The sequence below is a fragment of the Equus przewalskii genome, chromosome 25 (genome assembly GCF_037783145.1).
Source record: "Equus przewalskii isolate Varuska chromosome 25, EquPr2, whole genome shotgun sequence".
Lineage (NCBI taxonomy): Eukaryota > Metazoa > Chordata > Mammalia > Perissodactyla > Equidae > Equus > Equus przewalskii.
This window is the reverse complement of record NC_091855.1, coordinates 38,275,107-38,299,067: the sequence shown is the minus strand read 5'-3', so window position 1 is coordinate 38,299,067 and position 23,961 is coordinate 38,275,107. Positions and strand designations below refer to the sequence as shown.

Sequence of the window (23,961 nt, the reverse complement as noted above, 5' to 3'; positions counted from 1 at the left end):
CGGGGGTCCCGCGCGAGGGCTGCTGGCAGCGCCGCGTGCGTGCAGCCCGGGCCCCACTCTGCCCTGCTGCACGCTACGTGTCCTCGGGCGTCCTCTTTCGGATCCTTGCCACAGGAGGACGTGTGATCTTGTTCCCTTACATCTCTTTCTTTCAGACACTCTGGAAACACGTTCCAGAGTCCAGTGGACAGAGAGGACTAAAAATATTGATGAATCTGATGAAAAGGTAAATAAAGCCCGCAGCCCACCTCTTCTGAAATGTTGGAGTTAGTTAACGGTCCCCCGTGGGATGGTCTGACCAGGAGACGGTCCCACTGTAAAGAAGAGCTGTTGCCATGGAGTTTCGGGTCTAGGACAACCGAACGACGGCATGGGTGGTCCCCACTGTGCAGCCGGGTGCCGCTTGGTCCACGGGGCTCAGCTGGCTTAGGGGTCCTTTCGAAGCAGTTCCAGAAAGACCTCTGGGGGTGGGGTGGGCTGGGGGCGGCTAGAGGCCACGTGCCGGGCAGTCACCCACATTCACAAAAGGGTGGAATTTAGATTTTGACCTTTCCAAATGAGATATACGTGCGGTTGGCGAGATAAACCGACAATTAAAAGATGATGTTGAACTTGTCTTATCACAGGACCACAAAGGTCGTGCTGGACTGGCAATACGTCTTGCCATTTTCTTGGAATAGCCGGATTCTATTGAAATATTTTTGTGCTTTAAACACTATATAGGCACTTAACACACGCAACAGTTTTTTCGTATTTTTTAAAATACTGATTGCTTCAAAAAATGGAGGTGGCCCGGGAGTTCCAGACAGCTTGGGGGCTTCTGGGCACTCAGGAGCTTTGGCTTTGAGTTCCTGCTCTGCAGCCGTTTGTGGAAGCCTGGGACCAATCTTGTGACCTTCCCCAAGCTGTTAAATTGGCTGTAAAACAGGATGAAACCGCCAGCCTCGCAGGGCTGTTAGGATTAAGTAAGATGTGTATGAAAGCAGTTTAGTAAGCGGTCTTCAAAGGTGAAATTGTTTCTTTTTCGCTGCAAGGCTAAGGCATACTTCTGCAAATGGGGAGCCTTTTCCTTCAATTTTTCTGGTTCCCACCCTCCTTTTGTTTTCATCCATGTCTCATTAAAACTTCATTTTAATAAAATAATTAACACTTTGAAATTTTGCAAACTCAATTTGGGAACAGCTTGCTCATAGCAACATTCCTTTTTTAAGATTATCAACAAGACAGTGTCGATTTAAATGTGAAAATACTCATGCAAGACCAGTGCAAAACTTGATGGAATAAATATTCTTCAGCATTCTTTCAAATGACTAGTAAGATCAAATATTCTAGAATTCACTAGATGCCTCATTTCCGGATTTTGTTTAACCCCCCCGCCCCCCGGCTCTTTTTGGTGAGGAAGATTGGCCCTGAGCTAACATCTGTGCCAATCTTTGTCTATTTTGTATGTGGGACGCCACCACAGTGTGGCTTTTATGAGTGGTGTGTAGGTCTGCACCCAGGATCCAAATCTGCAAACCCCAGCCGCCTGAAGCAGAGCTTGCAAACTTAACCACTACGCCACCGGGCTGGCTCCTAGTTTGTCCGTATTGATAGGCAGTTAAGCAGCAACGTACTTTGAAAAGTTATTCAACTGGTCATCCTATTATAAAATCGAACTCACCTTTGTTTTATTTTTGTTTGCACTATTGATAGCAAGTAGATAAGCTAGCACCATAGTTAGAAGGGGATGGCTTCCAGAGAATTTTATATCTATCATATTGGTAGGTAGGAAGGGAGATTCTATTGATTAATTCTATTATACCACCTAACCTTTCTTTTACTGTTATTGCTTTCCTCTTTCAAAATCAGCTTTCATATAACCGAAGTTTGGGTGATGTTTTATTGACATGTACTGTATGGGGAGAGTGGGGAGTCCGAAGACCTGGGTTCTGCCTAACTCAGCTGCTCACAGGCGGACTGCTGAGCAAGTCCCTCAGTCTGTCCAAGCCTCAGCTATGTCATCCACAAAACAAAGGGGTTGAAGGCAGAGTTCTCAGGTCAACACGGCACATTATCAGAATCTGTGTTTTCCTACTCTGTTCCCCCTTAGCAATCAAACAGCACATTTTATGTTTTTGAACACTGGAGAGAGAATAGTGCAGTGTTGTGATGGAGGAAGCTAGGGATCAGTACACCATTAGCTGCTGCTGATTAGCTGTGTGGGAAGTCTAAGACTGATTCTGGACCTGGAGCAAAGGTGGGAAGAGTGTCATTATGGGAAATGAGGTGTGCAGTCTTTTTCTTCATAATCATACTGTCTCTTCAAGGATCCTGGGAGCGGACACAAGTCGGCACAGCTTGGTGCTTCCGCTAGAGAGAAACGCTCTTCAACTACCTGAAACCCCGTATCGGTTGCATTTCCCCTCCAATTAGCACATACAAGGTAATGTAGAAAATGTGAAAAAGCATAAAGAGAATGAAAATTACCTATCTTACTACCTAGTGATGACTACTATTACCATCGTAGAATATTTTATTTCATTTTTCCTTCTACTGCATATGATTATTTTTCAAAATAGATTATAGTTTTATATCCTTTTTTTCATGTAGCAATTTTTCCCTATTGTCATTTTTTTCATAATTTTTAATGGCTGCATATTTTTCCACCAAAAGGATTTCATAACTTAACCACTTTTTAGAGCCTTTCCAATTTTCCATTAGAGAAATGAACATCCTCGTAGTGTATCTTCTGCTCAATGATTTCCCTCTGCTAGACTGCTAGGATATTACCGGTACAGAAGCTGTAAGCTTTGTAAAGGCTTTGTTACCAAGGTTTTCCAGAAAGGTTTCACCATACTGTATCCTCCAGCAAAATGGAAGAGTGCCCCTCACTAAATCTTTATTGACATCATTATATTTAAGAGAAATTATTAGATTATTAGGTGAAATGGCTCAACATAGCTACACTTATTTTCCTTCCTTGAATTACTGGTCAGGTTGAATATCTTTCAAGTGGTTACTGGACATCTGTATATTTTTCTGAGTTGTTTGATAATATTATTTACCCACTGTTCTCATTTTTTTCTCATTGATTTGTAAGAATTAATTATTTAGAGTTTCTCTTTTCTTTTGGAAGTGAAATCAAAACAATTTATCTGGTTAAATTCTTTAAACAATCTAGATAAAATGAAGGTTTTCTTATCTAGTGGAGGTTTTATTTTTTTTTTAAGATTTTATTTTTCCTTTTTCTCCCAAAGCCCCCTGGTACATAGTTGTGTATTTTTAGTTGTGGGTCCTTCTAGTTGTGGCATGTGGGACACTGCCTCAGCATGGCTTGAGAGTGCTGCCATGTCCGTGCCCAGGATTCGAACTGGCAAAACCCTGGGCCGCTGAAGTGGAGCAAGAGAACTTAACCACTCGGCCACGGGGCTGGCCCCTAGTGGAGGTTTTATAATCTGTGTAGTTTTATTAATGTTTTCTCTCTCTGTTCCTCTTTCATGGTAATAAAAAGAGCAAATCATTTCACATCAAAATCTAACAATATGGAATTCAAAAATGGAAACAGAAGCTCTTGGAATCAATCATTTATCACAAAATGAACAATTTCAATTTTTAAACATACAGTCACTTTTCTTCATACTTAACTCAAAATGAGTAAACAGAACTTTATTCAAACTTTACAAATATCCTTTACATTTAGCCTGAGATTAAGCACGAGAAAGTTCAACCTGAAGTTAGACTTCAGTGCCCAAACAGTTAAGCATCTGAAAATAAAGCTGAGAATGAACATGCATTTACCAAACGTAATTAAAGCATTCCAGTGAAGTCTGACAATGAGTAACGACCCGAACGGAACTTGAATTTGCTCTGGTCCACGTGATCTTCAGAGGCTAAAAGTACCTATTATTTAATAATGACTTTAAAAAGTCTGCAAATGACAAATTATGAAGGTGTGACCAGAGGCAGAATTTTCGATCAACATTTCTACAGCTGCCGCTTTAGACTACTTTTAAAAAAACAACTCCCCAATCTTTATTATTCAACATGTACTTGAAAACATGTAGCAGCAATGGTACAGTTTATTTTTATAAATATTAGTACCTGTAATAAAATATAAAATACAGAGTTTCTTTTTTTCAAATATTAAGTCTCTGAATGTTTCATTCATCCTTTTGTTTCAAACCCATACAATGCACTCACGTTCCGTTGAAGATTTAGCATTGAGACAGAGCACTGTACATCTGTCGGGGAAGGAGGGGCGCTGTGGGAATACCAAAGCACTACATTATAGAAAGTAAACGTTGAAGCAAAAATACTTTCTGTACATTATGTAAACAAACATTCATAAGAAGAATCAACACAGGCCAAAATATTGTTTTTCAGGAAATCAGAATCTTCTTTCTTTTAAATCACACACATTGACGATGCTATTTACTAAGAAAAAGAATGGAGCCTGTTCCTGTATTTGCTTATGTGCTTAAATATCTTGGAAACAAGTAATTATTACATTCATTTCCTAAAGGTTTGTCCTCTTAGTTGGCTGGCTGTTGCAAACGAGGAATACAGAACTATTTCAGTACCTGTTTCTCATTTAATACTAGCTAAGTAATACATAATTATTCATCTTTATTAGTCCATATTAGTAATATAAATAGAGTAAGTGAAGCACTGAATTTCAAAATTTGTGCAGGGGAAACTAGTCGATAGTTTGTTTCCAATAAGGCTAGTAGCAAAATAATTACTCCAAAGTCAGTCCAAGCTAGTAGTAAACCCCTGATTTAGCAAGCTGAATCAAAGTTTGAAACTAGGTCATTTTAATTGCTATATTACTGTGCAAACCTAGAATTTCCCATGTAAAAGGGAGTGCTGGCAGCATCAAAGTCCCGTAATAACAGAATGAAATACTGATTAGGTTTTCAAATGCAGAGACACTACATGAAGATATCGGAATGTCTTAATGATGGTGTCACAGCAATAGCCTCAGGATTTCCTTAATGAATCAGAAACTAAAAAAGACAGTTCGTTAGTGAATCATGTTCTGAGTCAAAAGCCTAAATTTGAAGCAAGAAATGATAAAGACATAAAACCAAAGATGCATTTTCTACTATGACCATATGCAAGAATTTCAAGCTTTATGTCAACATTTTGCACCAGCACAGCCCCCTCTAAAAGGAAAAGCTTAGTCATGACTGTCCATCCGTTTTCAAAGCTTCCAGTCTTTGAAGAAGTGCGTTTCCAAATGCGTCTCGGTAGGCAGGGCTGAGCGTATCCAACAAGGAGTAGACTGTTTCATGGTAAGGAGTCTGTAAGTGATCATCCACCTGGTCAAAGGCATAACCTACCACCTACAAGAGAAAGGCAACCGTGAAGGACATAAGTACGTTCCATCTTGGCACAGAAAGCAAAAACCAAGTGTTTAAATGGGTCAGTCTCTAATGACACCATTCCTCAATCAATAGTTGGAATATGCCTATTTTTAATACAACCTTTAAAATATAAGCAATTTATAACATAGGAACACCACCAGCAAAATGCTCTCTTTATAATTTTTTCCCCCAAATTTAAAAAGTTACACAAAAACAGTATTTCAAATTCATAGTCTAAAACATGCTTCTATTTCATTCCACATACATTGCGGGTCTACCATATAAAGGCACTATAATGCATAATATATGCTTAGTCCATATTTTGATTGTTATTTATTTGGTTTGGACTCTTTTTATATAGAATTCTAAGAATTGTTTATAGTTTTAATCCTGCTTTCTAATTGAAAGGTCACTTCCACATTACCAATACATTACTTACCCAACAGGGAAATGAACGCTCAGCTCTGAGAGAAAAGGGAAAGTTACTCTGTGTTTTTTTTCTTTCTTTAAACAAAGCTAAGGCTTTTTTCTACAATAAGATTATAAGATATATCATGGTTCACCAACACAGTGCAGGGCAAAATCAATTTAGTTTTTGTTGACCTGACTAAAGCTTGTGAATTTCCTACATAAACCCTAAATTTTTATGACATCTGTTCAAGCCCTAGAAGATGCAAGTTTATGTTAGAAATAGAAGTGGCGTTGTTGTTGTCGTGTGTGTGTTTTTTGCTGAGGAAGATTTGCCCTGAGCTAACATCTGTGCCAATCTCCCTCTATTTTGTATGTGGGTCGCCGGCACAGCATGGCCGCTTTGATGAATGGTATAGATCCGCACCTGGGAACCAAACCTGGGCCGCCAAAGCGGAGTGCGTGGAACTTAACCACTAGGCCACAGGGCCAGCCCCCAACGTTGTTGTTTTTCATGAAAGGCAGACACAGACACCTAAGGAAGAAGAATCACACCTCTGCAGAACCCTGCTCTATCTCAGGACTTCCTGCCGTCTATCACAGTTCTACGTGCCCCTCTCTAGCCCTATCGGCATGTCGTCTTCCTGGTGGCCAGGGATCACGTCTTATTCACGGTTTGATTTCCAATTCATGACACAGGACAATTGTTCAATAAATGTGAACTGAATCAGACTGAAAAAACAAATATTTGAATACCTACATGCCAGGTTTTATAATTGATCTAGATTTTTCTGCAAACTTTAGTCATATAATCATCTCCTAAATCCTTTAGTTTTTTTAAATCTCTAGGTTATAATAAAGAAGCAGGGACTCAGAGAGGGTGACTGACTCACCCAAGATCACTAAAATTCACATGTAAGAATTCTGACTCTGATCAGAACCCTTCCAGCCTCACCAGGGCGACCTTAGAACTAATCAATGTAAGACAGAATTAATTTCCTGGAGGTCATTTATCTCTACTTTCGATTTGCCTATTTCTATTTAAGATCCACTTCTATAGACTATAAGCTTTTAGTATGAATTTAGGGATTCAGGAAGAAGAGCATGAAGGTTAGTTAACTTAGGTACTACTCCCAACGCTAAGCAGCTATCTGCGTGGGAGTTGGGAAGGAACAGAGGGTAGTGAAGATGCTGGCCTTGCACTTTGCTTCAGGGTAAGTGATCGTCTATCAAGGAATATACAGAACACACGATTCATTATACTTTTAAGAAATTCAATCTAGCGACATTAAGAGATGTTCACATACTTGTTTGACATCATATTATACAACATTCTTACTTGCTTAGATCTTGCCCTCTACCTCATGATACTGTGTAACTTTTGGGGAACTACTCTTAGCAGCTATAGAAAGAGAAAACTCAGAGATCTCTGATCAAGACTGAACATTAACTAATTAGTAAAGTTAAAACTAAATTTTGGAGTTTCTAATGTCTACTCCTTTGTTCAGTAGGTCAAAAATTTTCATAATAGTAAGTTTTTTTTTCCTTTTAAAAGAAAAGCTGCTATCAGCAGTGCTTTCTACTATTCTAAACTCATGGTTCTGGTCTGAAGGGTACAGAGAGGTCACGCTGCCTAGAAAAGCTCACAGGCAGTAAAGGACACTCTTGGAAATTTGGAGGTGGAGTATTCTTCTGTGACTTAATTCTGATCTAATGGCTAGAGGACAGTGGAATCAAGTATCTTGTTTTAGTAGAAAAGACATTTACAAGAGGTGAAAAAAGATCCTCTCAACACAACGACTGCAACTCATCCAATGCAGAGAACACATAATTTTGGTGGACGTGATTAAATCAAAATGACACTGTGCAAAAATCAAATGTTTTTTCTTTTTCAAAAACTTTTCAGGGCCAGTCTGGTGGTGTAGTGGTTAAATTCAAGTGCTCTGCTTTGGTGGCCTGGGGTTTGCTGGTTCAGATCCTCGGCGTGGACCTACACACTGCTCATTAAGCTGTGTTGTGGTAGCATCCCACATACAAAATAGAGGAAGACTGCCACAGATGTTAGCTTAGCGACAATCTTCCTCAAGCAAAAAGGGGAAGACTGGCAACGGATGTTAGCTCAGGGAGAATCTGCTTCAGCAAAAAATTAAAAAAATAAAATCAATTTCCCCATGTTGACCCAAAGACTTTATTATTAATAAAAAATTCCTAGGAAAAAAGTTTTCCTTAAAAAAACCCTGGAAGCTACTGAGTGCTGAGTTCTCATTTAACACCCTTTCCCTCCCCCCTTTCCCCATCCCTTTTTGATAAAGTGGTAAAGATATAAATCTTTTTTTTCTCTAAAAAGAACAGTGACTTACCCTAAGCCCTGCTTCAGTGAGCTCCAGGCAGTATCTGTTCCTTTCTCTTGTTTCCACATTGATGTAGGCCACATCATCTGCACAGCGCAGGTTTTTTGAGACAAACATGTTGTTAACAGCAAAGAGAACATCGTTTACAACTGCCTCAGCTTCCAGCCTCATGTCTTTTATATCAGTTCCGTCAAAACCATTAAGCTCATTTTCTTCAGATTGGGACACACCATTCACCTCCATGGGATTACAGTCTGTTTGCATTCTGCAAAAAAGTAGATATAAAACTTGTTTATAGAAAGACATTCCAAATAATATTGTTTGATTAAAAGGAGCGATGCCTTACAACCCTGCTTAATAAAAAACATTAACTAGCTAACAACTTTTAGGGAAAATACTGCCTAAAGCCGTCTTCAGTAGATTTTCACAGCAAAATTACAGACACCTATAGATTTTCAAAAAAGGATCTCTGTTCTCCACTGCTCCCCAAAAGGTTAATTCCCATATTGATAAGAATTTAGAATATTAGTTTTCAGCTATTTCAAACAATTTCTCAGTAAAATCCTACTACATTACTTATTTTTAAAAGTATATTTATTTTAGAAATATTTAGAAATAGAATAGTTGGAATAAATAGAAATTATTAGAAAATCAGGAGAGAGATTTAAAACTGGAATTGGTGAGTCAAAGTATTTGCTCATGTTAATTTTCAACAGATACTGCTGATTCACTCTTCAAAAAAAGGCTGTACTAACTCATACCCCACCAGTGGAATACGAGGACTGTACTTTCTCACCACATTCTGTCCAATCCTTTTTTAATCTTTGCCTATTTGAGAGGCAAACAATGATGTTTCATTGTTTGAAAAAGTATTTCCTTGATTAAACAGTCTTTCGGATATTTACAGGATATTTTTAGTTCCAAGATCATGTAGCGGTAAAACATAGAAATGGAAATGAACTCAGGTCGTCTGAAATCAGAGGTCAAGCCTTTACCTACTACAGTACACTACCTCTCAAGAGTTCCTTTTTACGACTTCTGGATTTGGGGTTTTCTTAAGAAGGCCTTCCTTACCTCATGGTTACATTTTTCAAATCCTCTCGATTGTCTTCTGAATTCTCATTCTCTACATCTACATTTAACTCTTTGGTCCATCTGGAATTTATTCTGTATAGCTTTATTTTCCAAATGGATAGCCTACTGTCCCAACACCATTTATTGAATAACTTATCTAGTCACCACTTTTTTGAACTGTCCCAAACATCATAATTTAAAAAATATTATTTCTTGTGCTAATTTGATCCAGTATTACTGCCAGGCTGCTATGCAGTTCTAGCTTCTTTTCCGTGACTGGGGTAGCAGTGAATATTGTTAAAATTAGAAATATATGCATAAGAAAAGTTAATAAATGTGAGACTGCTTTGGAATGTAAAAAGGGCTTTTCAGAACAAGATATTACGCTTTCTCTTTACCTGCAGGCTTTAAAAGTAAGTTAAGATTTCATTTCTCTGATATGGACTAAGCATCCTCTATCTAGAATGTAGCAGGACTCAACTTGTTATGAACATTTATTCACACCATTTGTCGCTTACCTTACAAATTCCATCCATTTTTCTAAAATTACTAACTTGTGCCCTATTTGTGTGAAGCTCAAAATCCTCTAAGTTAGTGATTCTCAACCTTGGCCACTGAGCCCTCAGAGAAACTGAATGAGATCTCTGGGAGATTCTCCTGGGTACTTTTTCAGAGCTTCTGGGTGGTTCTACTGTATAGCCACTGCTCTAAATTAACAGCAAAAATCTTAAGGAGCTAGAGTTCCTACAGCTGTATGTCATTTGCACATAGTAAAAGTCAAAACTCCTTGCCAAAGGCAATTTATGATGAACTATGTAAAGCTATTTCAAAAAATTACATAGCAAATGTGCAAATATATTCCTCCAATGCTATTTCAACTAATGATATATTTTAAGGGTCCTTTATCTTGTCTCCCACAGCACCTTACAGAATTAGTCACTCACTACTAATAATACAAGTTAATGATAAATTTACCAATTATTGCTGGAGCAATTTGTCATATAACTGAAATCTAATATTGACTTAACAATCTATGAAAGGGAAAATATTTGATTTTCTAAAAGTTTCTTCTTTATTCTAAAAATAATCATTATACTCCTTAATATTATACTTGGTTTTATGTATGAGAAGTGAGCCCATTCTGTTTTTTTATGGTCAGTTTTGAAGATTTTGAAATGTGTCTACTGTAAATTTCTTACTATCATGAATACCAAACATCTTTATTTTCCTCAAGTAATCAAGTACCTCAATTATGCATGTCAGAAATAATAATCATTACATGAAAAAAGATGTCTACCTGAGCAAGTCTGATGTAAAGCAAGAGTCTAATTCATTGCAATTATGACCTTAATGGTGGAGAAAGATGAAACATCTAATACTAGAATGGAAGAAATCCTCACAGGTCAGTAAAGTACGTCATCAAATTGTTGTGTAATAATTAGCACCAAGGGGCAAAAAAGAGGAAGACACCTTTCCTAAAACTGTGAACTGTTAGAAGATTTTTTTCTGAAATGTCTTTGGATGACACATAACATAGCAGACACATTCAGAACTTTTGATGATACACACAAATGAAAATGACAGATTTTATTATTGAATCACTACACAAGTTAACATTTTAAGCTAGCATCCTGATTGAGGAGCTAGCCAAAATGAAAAGCAGTGATTAATCTAGCTCTTCAATAGCTTTATAGAAGAGGTTTAAAAAATGGAACCCTGGGGGCAGCCTGGTGGCGTAGTGGTTAAGTTCATGTGCTCTGGTTTGGCGGCCCGGAGTTCACAGGTTTGGATCCCAGGCATGGACCTAGCACCACTTGTCAAGCCATGCTGTGGTGGCATCTCACATAAAATAGAGGAAGACTGGCACAGATGTTAGCTCAGCAACAATCTTCCTCACGCAAAAAGAGGAAGATTGGCAACAGATGTTAGCTCAGGGCTGATCTTCCTCACACACACACAAAAGGAACCCTGATATTTTTGTGCCTGTCATATAGAAAGTGTCTAACAAAAGCTTTGTAGAATTTGAATATTAATATGTGTATTAGTTTCCTACTGCTGCTGTAACAAATTACCACAAATTTAGTGGCTTAAAACAACACAAATTACTTTCTTCCAATTCTAGAGGTGAGAAATCTAAAATGACGATGTCAGCAGGGCTGCATTCCTTCTGGAGGTTTCAGGGGAGAATTTGTTTCCTTGCCTTTTCTAGCTTCTAGAGGCCACCTGCCTTCCCCGGCTCATGGTCCCTTCCTCCACCTTCCAAGCACACCACTCCAACCTCTGGTTCTGTGGGCACATCTCCTTCTTCTGACTCTTGACACGTGCACTTCTTTTATAAGGACCCTGCTGATGACACTGGACCCAAACGGACAATCCAGGATAATTTCCCCAATCAAGGTCCTTAATCAAACCTGCAAAGTTCCCTTTGTCGTGTAAGGTAACATATTTACAGTTTCTGGGGATTAGGATATAGACATCTTTGGGGGGACATTATTCTGTCTGCTGCAGTGTCCATCCACATCCTATCATCAGGAAAAGGGTATGAGGGTGGTCAAGGAGACTTCAATCTCTGCTCTTCCTTTTTGGAAGTCATAATTTACTTAACATATCAGATGGGCGATGGAAACAGGTAGTTTGCACGGTTCTTTTAAAAGGAGGCCCAGAGTACTTGTCAATTTCACAGCCTTCCTTGGAAAGGTTCCTTAATTACAGGTTTCATGCTTTGTACTCTGTAACTCCAATGCCATGATGACAGCAAAATGTGCCAGGGATGGTTGTTTCAATTAAAGGCACCATCTTGAGGCTGGCAAAGGGTTTATGAATCATCCTGAATCAAGAGCTCTGCCCAAATACTTGATTCTGGATGGTGACTGGCCTCTCCAATCAGATCCTCTCTTGAGGAGTTTGAACACAGAGCCAAAAAACACGAAGTCAGTTGGTGATGACAGGAGCTAGAAAAGCAGAGCAGGGAGCAACTGGGTGGCCTTAGCAATGGGGCACTAGACAAGTCGTTTCTACATCGTTGATGTAGATGCATTCCAATAACTAAAAATATCTTGAGCAGACATCTCATTATATGTATATTTATTTACATATATTCTACAATTAAAATATTAAAAACATAAATATGAATTTAAACAGGAGATGGTAAAACATGAAATATAAACTTATTTTCTTCTTACTTCTGAATGGATTATCTTGTGTACCCAACTGGAGGCCTGCACCATTGAGGACAAGGAAATACATGCCCATTTCGGAGAAGGGACAACTACTAGAATTACTATTGAGACATTAGAACTGCTGTCAGGTTACCAGAACGGCTTACTCATCAATGTGAATCCTGTAAAAACCCTTGGTTTCCCTTTCTTTTTTTTTTTTTTTTTTAAGGTATGACTTTTGGTGAGGAAGATTGGCCTTGAGCTAACATCTGTTGCCAATCTTCCTGTCTTTTTTTTCCTCCCCAAAGCCCCAGTACATAGTTGTATATCCTAGTTGTAAGTCGTTCTAGTTCTTTTCTGTGGGATGCTGCCATAGCACGGCTTGATGAGTGATGTGTAGGTCCACGCCTAGGATCCGAATTGGCGAACCCTGGCCTGCATAAGGGGAGTGCGTGAACTTAACCACTCGGCCATGGGGTCAGCCCTGTTGGTTTCCCCTTGTTGTAGTCGTATAAGCTGTAGGCAAAATAACTTATCATTATATAAGAAATTCTAGACCAAGAGAACTTTCTGTGATGGCAGAAGTGTTCTTTATCTGTGCTGTCCAATACAGTAAGTAGTAGCCACATGTAGCTATTAAGCACTTGAAGTTTGGCTAGAGTCACTGAGGAACCACATTTCAAATTTCACTTAATTTTCACTCATTTAAACGTAAATTGCTAGTGGCTACTGTATCACAAACCACGGGTCTAGATGTTGTGAATATTTTTGAATAATGAAAATCAACTGATTTTATATTATGGTTGAAAAATCGATAGATGTAAAGGTACTGAATTAAACATTGTATATATGAGTAGGAAGATTTGGAAATACACATTAGAAAATCTAGTTTGAATCTTAGCTACTCTCTGCACGGGAAGTACCCATCAATGTTTCAAATGGTAAAAACTAACGAATTACCTCTTATATTTTTCAATCTTGTCAATTTAGACTCTAAGTTTATTAATCAAGTATCATAATCCACTGTGCATCTATATATCCAGCATTTTTCTAAGTATCAGAATACTAATTAAAGATGTCTACTGGTAGCTCACAGCCTAATTTGGGAGATAAGACAGGCACATGAAATATGCACACAAATATTAACGCCATACACACACATCATAATTATAACCTAAGAAATGTACTTAATTCTAAGCGCCAGATAATTACAGAAAATAATGATGTTTTGGTCCTACTACAAACTTACCACTAAACTTGTATGAACTTGGGCTGGCCATGTAACCTCACTAGGCTCATGGTTTTCTCATCTATAATATAAAGGGAAAAGACAGTAAATTCTTTACTGTTCTTGAAGAGTGCTGACATAATTGTTAATTATGATGGGGCTTGACTCATGGAACAGGCCAGTCAAAATTGGTCTTGAATGAGCACAGATGAGGAGTTATGGATAAGCAGAAAGGACTTGAGAGTTGTGAAGGATTCTTCAAGGGGAACAATGCATAAGCAAGAGTCTGCAGAGGGTGTGGCAGGAATTGCAAGGAGACTAGCCTAGCTAAGCTAATACAAGAAAAACATTAAGGGATTAATAGATAGGGATGGCCCAATCTGACATGATGCTGATACCCAGACAGGGGAATTTCATTTTGATTTTTGGCAGGCTGTTTTAAGCTCTTGCAAATGGGAATAGCAATGTCTTTATATTTAAAGTGAGTTTCTTGTGGGCGATATATAGTTTGGTCCTGCCTTTTTATCCAATTTGGCGCTCTCAACCTTTTAATTGGGATGTTTAGATCATTTAATATGGTAACTGTGATTGATTAACATGGTTACTATTGATCTTGCCGTTTGTTTTCTATTTGTCCCATCTGTACTTTATTCTCTCTTCCTTATTTTTCTGCCTACTTTTGGACCAACAACTTTTTAGGATTCTATTTTACATCCTTTGGTGGATTATTTTAACTCTTTGTTGTGTGTTTTTGGCGGTTGCTTTAAGAGTTTATAGTATGCATCTTTAATGTATCACAGTCTACCTTAAAGTGCTATTACACCAGTTCATGTGTAGAACCTTACAGGAGTATACTATATAGTCTTTGTGCTCTTTTTGTTACACATTTTACTTCTACATATGTTAGAAAATTCATAATACATGTCAGTTTTGCTTTAAACAGTCAATTATTTTTTCAAAGAGATTTAGGTAATAATAAAAAATATTTTATATTTAACATATAGTTAACATTTCTGGTGGTCCTCATTCCTTTGTCTTTATCTACATCTGTATCATGATCTGTATAATCTTCCTTCTGCCTGATGGCTTTCCTTTAACATTTCCTGTAGCACAAGTCTGCTGTTGTTGAATTCTTTCAGCTTTTGTGTATCTGAACAAGCCTTCCTTTCATCTTCCTTTGTGAAAGATATTTTGGCTGGGTACAGAATCCTAGTTTGACAGTTGTTTTATCTTTCGAGACTTTAAAGATGTTTCTCTACTATTGTTTGCTTGCGTTATTTCCCATGAGAAATATGATGCATCGTTATCTTCGTTCCTCTTGGTGTAGTTTTCTTTGTGTTTCTTTTGCTTGGCTCATTAGGCCTCTTGCATCTATGGGTTTATAGTTTTTAACAATTTCAAAAATTTTTGGCCATTATTTCTTCATTTATCTCTCTCTCCTCTCGTTGGGGACTCGAATTTCATGAATATTAGTCCAAGTGAAGTTGTCCTACTCCTCACTGCTTTGTTCATTTTTTCATTCTTTTTGTGTTTCACTTTGAATAGTTTCTATTGCTATGTCTTCAGCTTCACTCATCTTTTCTTCTGTGGTTTCTAATCTCTTCTACTTGGGTCTTTTTTTTTTTAAACATATTTTCCATGTCGCTACTTAATCTGCTCAATCTTTTCTCTAGTTTTTGAACATATGAAATAGTTATGTGTTTTAATGTCCTTGTCTACTAATTTCATTGTGTTATTTCTGGATTAGTTTCAATTGATAGATTTTTCTCCTCATTATAGCTTGTATACTGCTGCTTTGCATGCCTGGTAAATTTTTTTTTTTTTTTTTGGTGAGGAAGATTCACCCTGAGTTAACATCTGTGCCAATCTTTCCTCTATTTTGTATGTAGGACACCTCCACAGCATGGCTGAGGACTGGAGTAGGTCCATGCCTGGGATCTGAAGCTGCAGACCTGGGCCACCAAAGCAGAGCACGTGGAACTTGAACCACTCGGCCATGGGGCCAGCTCCCATGCCTGGTAATTTCTGATTGGATGCCAGTGTGAGTTTTACCTTATATGGTGCTGGATATTTTCATATGCCTCTAAATATTATTGAGCATTGTTCTGGGATGTAGGTATCTAGAAACTGCTTGATTCTTTTGGCTCTTGCTTTAGACTTAAGGCTGTATCAAGGCTGCATTTAGTCTCTGGTTAATTTTGCCCCACTACAAAGGCAAAACCTTTCTGAGCGCTCTACCCAATGTCTTTAGAATTATGAAGTTTTCCATTCTGGGTGATAGGAACAGGAACTATCCCTCATCGTTTGAGCTCTGAAAACTCCTCTAATTCTTTTTTTCCCTCTAATTCTTTTAGATTGTTCTTTTTCCAGCTCTGGGCAACTTCCTCATCCCTGTGTGTTGCTCAGTACTCAGCTGCAGGCTGGAGGGGACCCTCTGCTATCTCCACAACTCTCACTCTGTGTGAAGCTCTCTACTTCCCAGTACTCTGTTCTAATTGCCTATCCTCTCCTAGCTTCATATCCTCAATTCAGGGAGACTGCTGGGTTCCACCTGGGTTCTCCTCCTAGTGCCACTCCTGGAAATTCTCTTCAGGCAATAAACGGGGCAACAGGCTTACATCATTTCTATCTTGCCACTCGGGGATCACTGTCTTCCACTGCCTAATGTCCAAAGTCTTAAAAACCATTGTTTTATATATTTTTGCCCACTTTTTGCTGTTTCAGGTAGAAGGGTAATCTGGTCCCTGTTACTCTATCTTAGCCAGAAGTGGAAATCCCATTAGCCAGTTTTGAGCTAACTTTGCCATTTTATTACACTAGTTTTCCTTTCATTGATTTTGGTCTCTCTTATACTACTTTGAATCAACTTTACCGTCTTGCTGTTTCCTTCACTAATGAGTTACATACATTTTTGACACATGCCTACTATATGTTTGTGTAAGACCCATGTTTCTAACTTTAAGAAAATTGTACGTTGACACTACTTTCAGACTTTTAATCCTTCAAAATTCAGCACAGACACATCTATTTCAGGATTCTGTACCTGATCTCAAGACAGTTAATCACTATCCTCCTTCCTTAGTAGAACCTCTGCATTGGTACCGCTGTACTTATACCTCATTGCAAATGGGGGCCTGTGATGTCTCTATCACCAGCACAGCGTCTGGCATAAAGCGAGTCTTCACTGAATATTTTCTGACAGAATAAACCAAAGAAAAAATTCTAACTCTCTGCTTCTCAAGCCATGCAGTATTCAGCCCTGTGACAAGAGGCATACAAAGCCACAAGGATAAACATATTAGACATCCCGGAAAATACACATCACTGTTATAGTAACAATATTATGGAGTATGATGCAAAATTGCCTAGAATTTTAAAGCAAATGGAAGTCTCAAGCCATGTCCTCTTTAGGTTATGCCCCCACACGCTTAGGGTTTCCTTTGCCTATTTGAGTGGAAAGTAAGAGAAATACTGCTCTAACCCAAGAAATTAACTCAAAAAGCTGGAAATTCCAGGCCTTGGGTTGGGGGTATAAAGTTAACAGGTAGAGGTGGGAACTGGCAGAAAGTTAGTACTGAGATCTTCTCTAAGTTTTTATAGCTCTTCTCACTTCAGTTATATTGTTCTTTGTTAAAAGTCAAGGTGATTATTGATAGCTCTGAATCCATCCACTGGCATGATTTCTGGGCTGTGTTAGCATTTTTGGAGGATTCATGAAACTGGTTATCAAGATATTGATTACTAAGTCCTTTATTCTCTACTTTTTATTTATTTATTTTTTTTGAGGAAGATTAGCCCTGAGCTAACATCTTCTGCCAATCCTCCTCTTTTTGCTGAGGAAGGCTGGCCCTGAGCTAATATCTGTGCCCATCTTCCTCTACTTTATATGTGGGATGCCTACCACAGCATGGCTTGACAAGTGGTGCCATGTCTGCACCCGGGATGCGCACCGGCGAACCCTGGGCCACTGAAGCAGAACGTGCGAACTTAATGGCTGCGCCACCAGGCCAGCCCCAACTTTTTAATTTTTTATATTCTAAATTTTTTATGGCAAAAAGAAAATGTATTATATTTGCAATAAGACAAAAAAGTTTAAAAAAACGTGATATGTTGGAAAGTACAAGGTGTAGGAAGCAGAAACATTTTCTCCTTAGAGAAGCCAGGCTATTAAGATAGTTAAAGTAACCGGTAGCTTCACTTTCAACTGAAATGAGAAGTTTGGATTTATCTGCATTTCAAACAACTGTTTTGAAAGTAAAGATGAGTAACGTTAATTAATTATAATTAGCAACATTTAGAATTTAGCAAAGCTAAAGCTAGTTTATTCTTTATTTTCTGTAACATAACATTTAATCTGTTTTCAATAGCTCTAAGACTTTTGAAATAAAAAATTTCAAATCAGAATCATTTGTAGTATTACAAATATAAAGTATTTGTAATGTAAATAAAAATGACTTATTTTTCCATTTGTATACCCATTCATAAAATTACTCTGGACCCCACGTCCAAAGACAGACACACATACACATAACCTAGTAATAACAGATCAAGCCAAGAGAATTGTATTGTGCTTTTGTTGCTTAAGGAGGGAGCTGAGTATGAAGAACTATATAGTGCTAATTTGAGAAGTCTTTTAAACTGTAAATGAGCAGCAACACTATAACCCTGTAAACTTTTCCTTCAAAACCAGAAATTGTAAATGAGATTCTAAGAAAAGACTCTCAAAGATTGAAAGCGTAAAAAAAAGTCCAGGAATTAGTTTTTCATTTCTCTATAATTTTCTAGGATATATCTGGAGGATTTGGAACTATATTTAATATAAAGTACATTCTAACCAACATAAAACAAATCAATATCTAAAGAGATAGAAAACCTCTTTGCTTTCCATTTAAACTCTAAATTGGCTCTCTACCAGGCTCTGAGCAATGTTCTGTAGCCAGCACCTTCAAAAACTGGAACACCTTACAGCTGCTGTTAGTTACTCCGGTAAGTTGTATCACCTCCTATGAAGTTTCCAAAAATGACTCCTTATAACATTATACATATATAATTTAGGAACCAGCTCTTATTCTGTTGGTAGAATTTTTGGGCTGTGTTAGTGTTTTTGGGGGGATTCATGAAACTGGTTATCAAAATATTGATTACTAGGTCCTTTATTCTCTACTTCTTAATTTCTTAGACTCTGTTTTGTGCCATCACAAATTTACAGCATCAAAGAGCTGGGAAAGACTGCAGAGGTCAGCTTTGGCCTTGATGACAAAAGAATGGGTGTAGGAGGATGGCCATACATACAGCCTGACAAAAGAACAGAGCCAGAAAGATTTCAAAAGCAGTACACAGATTTCAAAATTTTCACTTCAAAAGAAAGTTTGACTTTTCAGTTGACATTACAACAGTCACTGAGGGCTAGAAAGCAGTATCTTAATCAGTTACTTTATTTGTATCATACCCCACGGTCTGGAAATTCCTCTCAACATGAACAAGGAGTGATCAGTATGGCTTAGCATGGTGCTGGGCACATGGTAAACTCAAGAAATATTATCTGTTAATTATTATTCACTAAAAATAAAGTGTTTAAAAATATCTTTAAGGGAGAAAAGAGCTGACCCTGAAACTCAAGCTGTTTGACTCAAAGTTTGGTGTCTTTACATTATGTAAGGTGGCTGCGGCTGCTGCCCTCTCACTCTGAGAGCTGTGTGCCCCCGGGAGCCCTAACTTCATATTCCTGTTGCCTCAGGTGCAAGTCTTAAAAAAAGGCCAACAACATCTCATTGGCTTCTATTTCACATGTTAACATGGGTTTCTTTGAAGGATGACCCATTCAGCCTCTAGTATGTAGCGTGTAACCTGTCACTTCAAATCCTTTTATAAAATTCTTAAAAAGCTGACAGTGTTTGATTGGAAATTATCTTCATCTTCCTCACTTAATTAAGGCTAGGTGTTAACATTTTGTGATAATACTCTGTCTTTGATAAAACACAAAAATAGTACTGTGGTTTAGGACGAGTTTGTACCCTATTTAAGCTAAAGAAATAATGATGACAGGTCCTAAAACTTAACATATATGCTGAATTTCTCCTAGAAAGCATAAAACATACGAGGCAACACACTTAACACTTTGAATGTTTGTTATAAAATGTTCCAATTTTTATTTTCCCTTTCTGATATTTGAAATCTCAAGCATTCCATGGACAGCCTGAATGTCATTCTATATTCCAAAGGAAATCACTTATTTAACAGTTAGATTTGCAGGAAATTGATTGTCCTCATTTACCAAAAGTCCAGTTCAAACCTCCCAAGGCCTTTTGTAATACCCTGCGAAATGACTTAGGGCAGATTTTGTCACTTCTCTCCTCAAGCTCATTCACCCTAGGTAAAGGCTAAAGTCCTCATAATGGCCTACAGGCCCTATATGACTTGACAACCCCCTTAGCCCCTAATTATACGCCTCTTTCCTTTACTCCCTCCTGATGTTCCTTGAACTCACCAAGCATGCAAAGCTTTGCACTTGCTGTTCCCCTGCCTGGAACACAATTCTTCCAGGTATTCATGTGCCTTGCTCCCCACCTTTCTCCAAGTCTCACTAAAATGTCACCTTATTAAAGAAGAGAGATCTTTCCTTACCCCTCTATATGAAAGTGGCAAATCTCTCCCCTCTCCTGTCCCTTTATATTGCTTTATTTTTTCCTATGGCATCTAACACCACAAGGTATATGATTTATTGGATTATTGTTTGTTTTCCCTCCCTTCAATAAAATATAAGCTCCATGAGGGCAGGGACTTCTTCTGTTCACTGCTGTATCCCCACACCTAGAACAGCCCCTGATACATGCAGGCAATCAATAAATATTTATTGAATAAAGGAATAGACTTATCACACTAGAATATAAGCTCCTTGAAGGTTCTACCTGATTCTTTACGTTTTCACATCACTAGCTGCAAAAACCTTTATTTAATGGATCCTTAACAAATATTTTTGAATGAATGAAGAGCAAGGGAACTGAAGTTACCCAGAATGCCCAGGACAAGTCTACAAAGAATGAGGGGCACCAACAATCCAAGCAACTACATACACTGGAGAGCACAGTGGTTCTAAAATGAAAAAGTGGTTGTGGAAAGGGGAACCAGAGCTTTCTCTATCTGTCAACATTTCTGCGCTGTGTTAGCATTTCTAAGGCGTTGATGAAAGTTATCAACATATTAATAAAATCTCCTTAAAAAGGTCGTCTTAACTTACTATCAAATTAAACTCTATGTATCAGGACTCTAGGTTCGCTCCCTACTCTTATCCTTTAAGCTTCGTAATAATCCTCAGAGACAAGATATTGATACGCTCACACTTGGCAAAGACTCAGAGAGGGCAGGGGCCGGTTCAAGGTGGCTCGGCTAATAAATGCCAGCGTCAGGATTCTAACCCAGGACATAAGACTTCCAGGTCACTGAACATTAGCACGCCGGTCTCTCCGGGTTAACTAAGTTACGAGCCAGCTCCGCCCCTGCAGGAGTTGTCTCCAAAAAGACATAACTACGATTGCGCAGATGCCCAGAACAGCACAAATACTTCGCCCAGGTTTCTCAGGGGTCGGAAGGCTTTGACATTGATCAGAGAAAGCAGTTCTGCCCACAAACACCTCGAAAACTCAAGTTTCCTGGTCTTGGTGCAGCACACCCAGAAGGAAGAAAGCGCTCTGTAAACTGAAAGCCTCTAGACAAACAGTAACGAAACGAAGCTTTGGAGACAATACTTGAAGGAGGCGGGGGACGAATAACTTGCTGACAATGGGCACCGGTCAATACTCGGGTCGGGGGGCGGGCGGGGGTGCTCCAGAGCGGCTGCAGCCCTCCCCATGGTGCCCGCGGCGCTCCGAGCGCCCGTTTCCGGGATCCAGGTCTAAGGTCTGACCCGCAGGGCCCAGGCCGGACCCGCCCCCAGACCCATCTCAACCGGGAGACAGAGCCCCATCTGCTGTGGACCCTGACGGCGTGGCCCGCTGCGCCGCGTCCCGCTCGGAGGGCCCCTGGCCAAGCCCCGACCCCACCCAGTGGCAGCCCGCCCGCAGTCAGCCCCGCGGCCGCTCACCTACGCGCAGCCCGCGTCCTCCTCTTCCTCCTTCCCGAGGCGTCTGCAGCCGCCCGGCGCCGCCCCCTCCCCTTCCCGCCTTCGCCCCGCCCCCTCGGAGCCGGAACTGCTCCCTTCCGGGCCCTTCTCCCCGCCCCCTTCGGCCCCCAGTGTGGCGTCACTTCCGCCAGCGCCGGGCCGCGCGCTGAGAGTCCGCGTCTCGCGAACGCGCCGGGAGCGTCCTCAGAGCCAGGAGCGCGCCCCGCGGATGACAACAAATTCGTCGCGCCGCCGCGGTGTTGTCCCCCTCAGCCCCTGCCGCCTCCCGGCGCGCTGTCTTGCACCCTTGCCCTGTGCCGACTAGGATCCCCGCGGAAGCCCCCGGGTCTGGGGCGACGGGAGCTCCTCTGTCTTGTCCCCGCCAGGCCCAGCGCGAGCGGAGCCAGCGATGGGGTCGCCCTGAGGGACGCCTGGCGCCGTGAGGGCATGGAGGGGCCACCGCGGGCTTAGGCCCCGCCGCGGCCTGGGGACGCCGGCCGGGACCCTAGGCCCCGCCGCCGCAGCCTGCAGCCAGAGCCTGGGCCCCGAGGCCCGAGCCGCCGCCGCCCGCAGCCCCCGCCGGCCCAGCTGCCAGCCCTCATCATGCCTTGGCCGTTTTCCGAGTCCATCAAGAAGAGGGCCTGTCGCTACCTCCTGCAGAGGTACCTGGGCCACTTCCTGCAGGAGAAGCTGAGCCTGGAGCAGCTCAGCCTGGACCTGTACCAGGGCACCGGGTCCCTCGCCCAGGTTCCCTTGGACAAATGGGTAAGAGCTGCCGGCTGCCGGCCGGGCGGGACTCGCTCTTCTCCTTGGGGCGCTTTGAACTAGCGTCATCCAAGGTTGGTGACGTTCAGACCCTCCCCGGCAATTGTTTGGATCCAAGCGTGGCAGGGCTCAGAAAAATGTGTTCAAGTCTTGTTGAGTCTGTTTCTAGCGAGTTTGCGCCCCCAAATCACGTGCTCCAGAAACTTAGAGGTAGTGAATCTGCAGTATAGGAATCCGTTGAGTCTGTGGTTTGGGGTCTGTGAAGCTGGCTGAAAGGGGTCCATCGGAGGAGGGGACCAGCGCTGCCCTTTGGGGTAGGAGGGGTCTCGGGGTTCTGTGGCATACAAACCCTATTTCATGAGATGACACCCCGGAAAGATTAAGGATGTGGAGGACCTTTGCGGATGTCAGAATCCTTAGTTCTTCCTTTATTTTGGGTTGGCTGCTTGCACACCGCAGTCTCGGGACAGCGTTTGCCACCTGGAAGAAAGTTAGGTGCTGGCCTCCTCTGCAGGTCTGCCCGCTTTTGCTTCATCGTATATTTACAAAGCCAGCCTGTGAATGGTTGTGTGGCCCCATTAGTGCCTGTTGGCTTCACGTGACAGGTCGTAAACGCAGGTGTTGCGAAAGCGCCGAAGCTGCAATTTTTCAGACATTTTAAAACCTGTTTTCTATTTGTCATCCAGAGGCTGCGGGTTGACTCACTGTGTCTTACAGGTGCTTCATGTGTATTTCCACTCACCGTATACGGTTGTACCTGCATGTGTATGTTCAGTATTTTACTCAAGTGTATTCAGCCTTGAGTTTGACAAGAATGGAGTGGCTTTGTTGATTGCGCTGGAGCTGGCTGCTTACAGTTTGTCTTGGTTGTACCATTCTAGAGTTTTGCCATCCTAAAAGCATGCCTACACAGTTTACATTTAGGAATTCATAAACATAGGCCACTTTCCTCTGATAGTTGTGCCAAACAAAAGGAAACCTTTTTTTTCCTCCTGATTTAAGGAAGAAGCTTGTGGGGTTTTTTCTTTTATGCAAAAGTATTTATTTTTATTTTTATTTATTTTATTTTTTGAGGAAGGTTAGCCCTGAGCTAACATTTGTGCCCCTCTTCCTCTACTTTATATGTGGGACGCCTACTGCAGCACGGCTTGCCAGGCAGTGTCATGTCCACACCTGGGGATCCAGGCCAGCAAACCCCAGGCCGCCGAAGCAGAATGTGCGAACTTAACCGCTGCGCCACTGGGCTGGCCCCCATGCAAAAGTATTTTTAACAGGGTAGTGACTTCCTTAGCCATAGAACCCTGAAAAACTCAAATTATGGTAACACCTTGTTATGACCCTTAACTGGTACTAATAGGAATAAGCATATATTCTCATCAGTAAGGAGATGACTTAAACTAGGGAGGGTACGCAGGATAGTGGAAAGAGCCCTGGTTTGAATAACAGAAAGACCTAGTCCCACACGAGGCCAGCGCTGGCTGCCACAGTTAGTTCAGTGAACATTAGTGAAGTGTACACTCCATGCCAGGCA

The 23,961-nt window shown here is 40.5% G+C and overlaps 2 protein-coding genes and 1 long non-coding RNA gene across 7 annotated transcripts in view; 2 read left to right on the top strand and 1 right to left on the bottom strand.

The window, feature by feature from the left end:
* The first annotated feature begins 112 nt into the window (after window positions 1-112).
* On the top strand, window positions 113-17,974 carry LOC139079461 (uncharacterized). The gene is made up of 3 exons (XR_011533161.1): window positions 113-226; window positions 2,310-2,425; window positions 15,457-17,974. It is a non-coding gene; the product is annotated as an uncharacterized lncRNA (long non-coding RNA).
* Window positions 3,552-22,485, bottom strand: GSKIP (GSK3B interacting protein). 3 transcript variants are annotated; one of them, XM_070594636.1, is made up of 4 exons: window positions 21,648-21,725; window positions 13,589-13,649; window positions 8,117-8,372; window positions 3,552-5,327 (listed from the first exon to the last, which is right to left on the bottom strand). In XM_070594636.1, the coding sequence occupies exons 3-4, from the start codon at window positions 8,369-8,371 to the stop codon at window positions 5,166-5,168; spliced, it is 417 nt and encodes a 138-aa protein (XP_070450737.1). In that variant the 5' UTR covers window position 8,372; window positions 13,589-13,649; window positions 21,648-21,725; the 3' UTR covers window positions 3,552-5,165. The 3 variants fall into 3 exon arrangements, with proteins under 3 accessions (XP_070450737.1, XP_070450738.1, XP_070450736.1); XM_070594637.1 differs by lacking the exons at window positions 13,589-13,649; window positions 21,648-21,725 and adding an exon at window positions 22,332-22,485; XM_070594635.1 differs by lacking the exon at window positions 13,589-13,649 and having other exon boundaries at window positions 21,648-21,765.
* The window catches only part of ATG2B (autophagy related 2B), a 68,762-nt gene continuing 66,596 nt past the window's right edge, over window positions 21,796-23,961 (top strand). For 2 of the 3 annotated variants that reach the window (XR_011533155.1, XM_070594628.1), the window contains exon 1: window positions 21,804-22,430. Coding sequence is in view for 2 of the 3 variants with exons in the window: in XM_070594628.1 (XP_070450729.1) it covers window positions 22,269-22,430 (162 nt within the window). In the remaining variant the exon portion in view is untranslated. Of the gene's footprint in view, window positions 22,431-23,961 lie in introns of all 3 variants that reach the window. The other variant, XM_070594627.1, reaches the window with a different exon arrangement.

What these genes read in the sequence shown, in the direction of transcription:
- GSKIP (XM_070594637.1), bottom strand. Translation starts at nt 8,371, where the DNA reads ATGCAAACAGACTGTAATCCCATGGAGGTGAATGGTGTGTCCCAATCT. An exon ending in TCACTGAAGCAGGGCTTAGG is followed by an intron (nt 5,328 to 8,116) that starts GTAAGTCACTGT and finishes TTTCTCTTGTAG; the next exon opens with GTGGTAGGTTATGCCTTTGA.